Source organism: Neltuma alba, unplaced genomic scaffold, assembly GCF_004799145.2.
Source record: "Neltuma alba isolate B1F8T4 unplaced genomic scaffold, ASM479914v2 tig00013459_pilon, whole genome shotgun sequence".
NCBI classification, from domain to species: domain Eukaryota; kingdom Viridiplantae; phylum Streptophyta; class Magnoliopsida; order Fabales; family Fabaceae; genus Neltuma; species Neltuma alba.
Genome location: NW_021637695.1, coordinates 334,128 through 337,611, shown reverse-complemented (window position 1 = coordinate 337,611; position 3,484 = coordinate 334,128). Strand labels below are relative to the sequence as shown.

The following is a 3,484-nucleotide window of genomic DNA, read 5'->3' as shown; positions in this document are numbered from 1 at the left end:
TGAATAACCGGTAGGGGTGAGGCGCGTGGGCCTTAGCGATTTTTGGTGTTACAGTGTTAGACGACGATATGATTTTGCTCGCTTTTTAATGTGACGAGGTGAAATTACGAGCAGGTTTATATACTTTGCATCCACGTAGGGTGAGTTATGATGAGAAGATGCATGTGGAACGGACAATAATGGAAGTGAGTGAGGGAGAGACAGTTGAAGGCTGAAGGGGACATTAATTAATTGATTCCGATGATACAGTACGTAGGGTGAGGTGGTAAGTTGCCTATATATTCCAAGCCTCTCCTTTCCCCCTTTCCTCAGTTCATTCTCATCGATCTCCTCCCTCCCAGAATGCAGCTCTCTCAGCTCCTTCCTTTCTTGGCTCTCCTCTCTGTCCGTAACCATATCTTCTCTTCTCTTCCATATTACTATGCTACGTATATGCATGCCTGTCCCTGCTTCTTCTTTCTAACTACTTTTCATGTTCATGTTATGTTATCGCAGGTCGGGGTGGTGGCCACCCGTGCCGCCTTACCTCCTCAGCTTTATTGGCAGTCTGTGCTCCCCTCCACTCCCATCCCCTCTTCCATCTCTCATCTCCTCCCCTCTTCTACTGGTCTCTCCCTCCCTTCTCTTACTTATTTCTCACACACACACACACGCATGCACATCAAATCCATTCCCCGCTCCCACTGTTTTCGCTCCGTACATCATGACATGTCATTTTAACATCCTATATATTCAGTTCTTCATCATACATGCATATATTCGACAACCGATGAATAGATTAATTAGTCTCGTATCTCGACTCTTGTTCTCATCTACTTCTCTTTCAATTTTACTGAGTTTTTCATCATACAAATCCTTAAATTCATTAGTCTTCGTGTTAAAACACCACAGGAACCATCTTCTCCCTCATTGTTACTTTCATGCAGCGCATCATTACATGATACTCTACTTATGTATGTAGGGAACAAATTCTAAGTATGCTCCCATAGAAAAGAGGGCAGAAATTGAGCAAAATGTCTCGATTACTCCTTCCCAGTTGAGTGGTTGGAATCAATTAATATGCATGGCCCTCCACATGTGTGTGTGTATCTACAGGACCGCGCTGTCTTCCTAACTTTTTCAGTTATTAAAATCGTAGAGATACTTCGTTTAATCCCATGGAAAAAGAAATCTTGTGTGTATCCTTGCTTCTCCTCTGTACTAGTTCACCCCATCCATCTACCTTAATAGACTGCATCTTCCAAATCTTTACGTTCCTAACAATTTTTACTTAGGATCTTGGTCTCCAATAAGATTCTGACAACAAAAAAAAAAATTTGAAACGTGCAGATTGGAGAGAAGACAAAGGCACATCGGTGGCCGTGGGGAAGGGCGGCGTCCATGTCGATGCCGCAAAAGGAAAGCCCGGAGGCACCAACGTTAATGTCGGCAAAGGCGGAGTAAACGTAGACGCCGGCAAGGGAAAGCCTGGAGGCACCAACGTTAACGTCGGCAAGGGCGGAGTCAACGTAGACGCTGGTAGGGGAAAACCAGGCGGCGGCACTACTGTCAACGTCGGCGGCAAAGGCGGAGGCGTTAACGTCAACACACCCCACAAGGGAAAGCCCGTCCACGTTGATGTCGGCAAATCTCCGTTCGATTATAACTACGCCGCCACTGAGACCCAACTCCATGACGACCCCAACGTGGCCCTGTTCTTCATGGAAAAGGACTTAAAAGCCGGTCACAAAATGAACCTCCACTTCACCCGGAGCTCCGACCAAGCTTCCTTCCTTCCTCGCGAACAAGCAAATTCCATTCCCTTTGCTTCGGCCAAGGTAACACACCTTCACACAAGGCTGCCCCTGTTTGTACTTTTATTTATCTGCGTATATTCATAATATTTTCCCCCTTTGTTTTCTACAGTTCGGCGATATATTGAACAGGTTTGATATAAAGCCTGAATCTGAAGATGCGCAACTTATGAAGAACACGCTAACGGAGTGTGAGGAAGCAGGAATAAAAGGAGAGGAGAAGTATTGTGCGACGTCGTTGGAGTCGATGGTTGATTTCACGACATCGAAGCTGGGGAACACGGTGGACGCCGTGTCCACAGAGGCAGTGAAGGACACGCGCATGCAGGAGTACACAATAGCGCCGGGAGTGAAGAAGGTGGGAGAGAACGAGGCGGTGGTGTGCCACCGGCAGGAGTACCCATACGCCGTGTTTTACTGTCACAAATCGGGGACGACAAGGGCCTACAGGGTGCCGCTGGAGGGAGCCGACGGGGTGAGAGTGAAAGCCGTGGCCGTTTGCCACACCGACACGTCGCAGTGGAACCCTAAGCATTTGGCCTTCCAAGTGCTGAAAGTGGAGCCTGGCACAGTGCCCGTCTGCCACTTCCTCCCTCAGGATCATCTTGTTTGGGTTCCCAGACACTCCTGAATACTCTCATCATTTCATAATTAGCAGTTCCAGTCTTATGGAACTCAATCTTGATATATATACATATATATGATAGTATGTTTTTATCATATAATAATAATACACCCTATTATATATATATTATGTTTAGTCACATAATGCACGCACACTTGGATCATCGTATCAGGCTTGTATGTAAATTTGCATATGATGCATATGTACTACGTTCTGATTATAGTGGCGAGGTTCTCAGTTTGTCCCATTTGCTTTGCCGGATCTAACCTACGCGTGATCATCAAAAGGATCTTAGAAAAGTGATTTTTTTTGGGGACTTTATAGTAATTAATTAGGAAGATGGTTAACATCGGAATCATGTTACAAAGTGAACGGCTTGAACGGGTGCATCATTGCTTTGATGTATAAGGTTGATCTTGCTCAAGTGACAGAAGAGACAACGCTGGCCGCCTCTCTAATATAATAACCAATTTATTATGTATATTAACTCGGGAAGCTATCACCGTTCTTTTTGGCTTCTATGCTTATATTATCTTGCTTTCTTTTTAAACTATGTTACACTTAATAGTCTATATTTTTTCCAAAATATTTTTGTGTGTGAGATGAATATAAAAGATAACATTATGAATAAAAATATAAAAAATAATTGACTAATTTGAATATATTTTAAAAAATAATTAAATTAATTAATTATTTGTTAATCATTAAACTAGTTCTTATATTTACAACTTTAAACTAACTCTTATATTAAGGGTCTAACTATCAATAATCCATAGACTAACATATGAATACCGGGGGGAAAAAATAAAGCCGAAAGCAGAGTTATTGTTCGGACTTGTGATGCATGGACATGGTTCATACGTATAATTGCAATTAATTATCGGTTTCTATGAGTGGGTATCAAGAGGCAAGCGGAACCAGGATGAATTTGAAGCCTTGAGAAGCCGAACATGGGCAAAAATAATAAATGGGTACGTTGACTTGAGGGTTGTGTGATGAGAACTCAAACTCAGACAAGGAATGGGAGCGTGGCTTGTAATATTACGGGTTTGTGGGCTTTGAAGTC

The 3,484-nt window shown here is 43.2% G+C and overlaps 1 protein-coding gene across 1 annotated transcript; it reads left to right on the top strand.

The window, feature by feature from the left end:
- Nucleotides 1-304: 304 nt before the first annotated feature.
- On the top strand, nucleotides 305-2,665 carry LOC114737507 (BURP domain protein RD22-like). Its single transcript, XM_028925442.1, has 4 exons — nucleotides 305-384; nucleotides 496-607; nucleotides 1,330-1,817; nucleotides 1,906-2,665. Exons 1-4 carry the CDS (start codon nucleotides 343-345, stop codon nucleotides 2,422-2,424), a joined length of 1,161 nt encoding a protein of 386 aa, XP_028781275.1. The 5' UTR covers nucleotides 305-342; the 3' UTR covers nucleotides 2,425-2,665.
- Nucleotides 2,666-3,484: the final 819 nt, after the last annotated feature.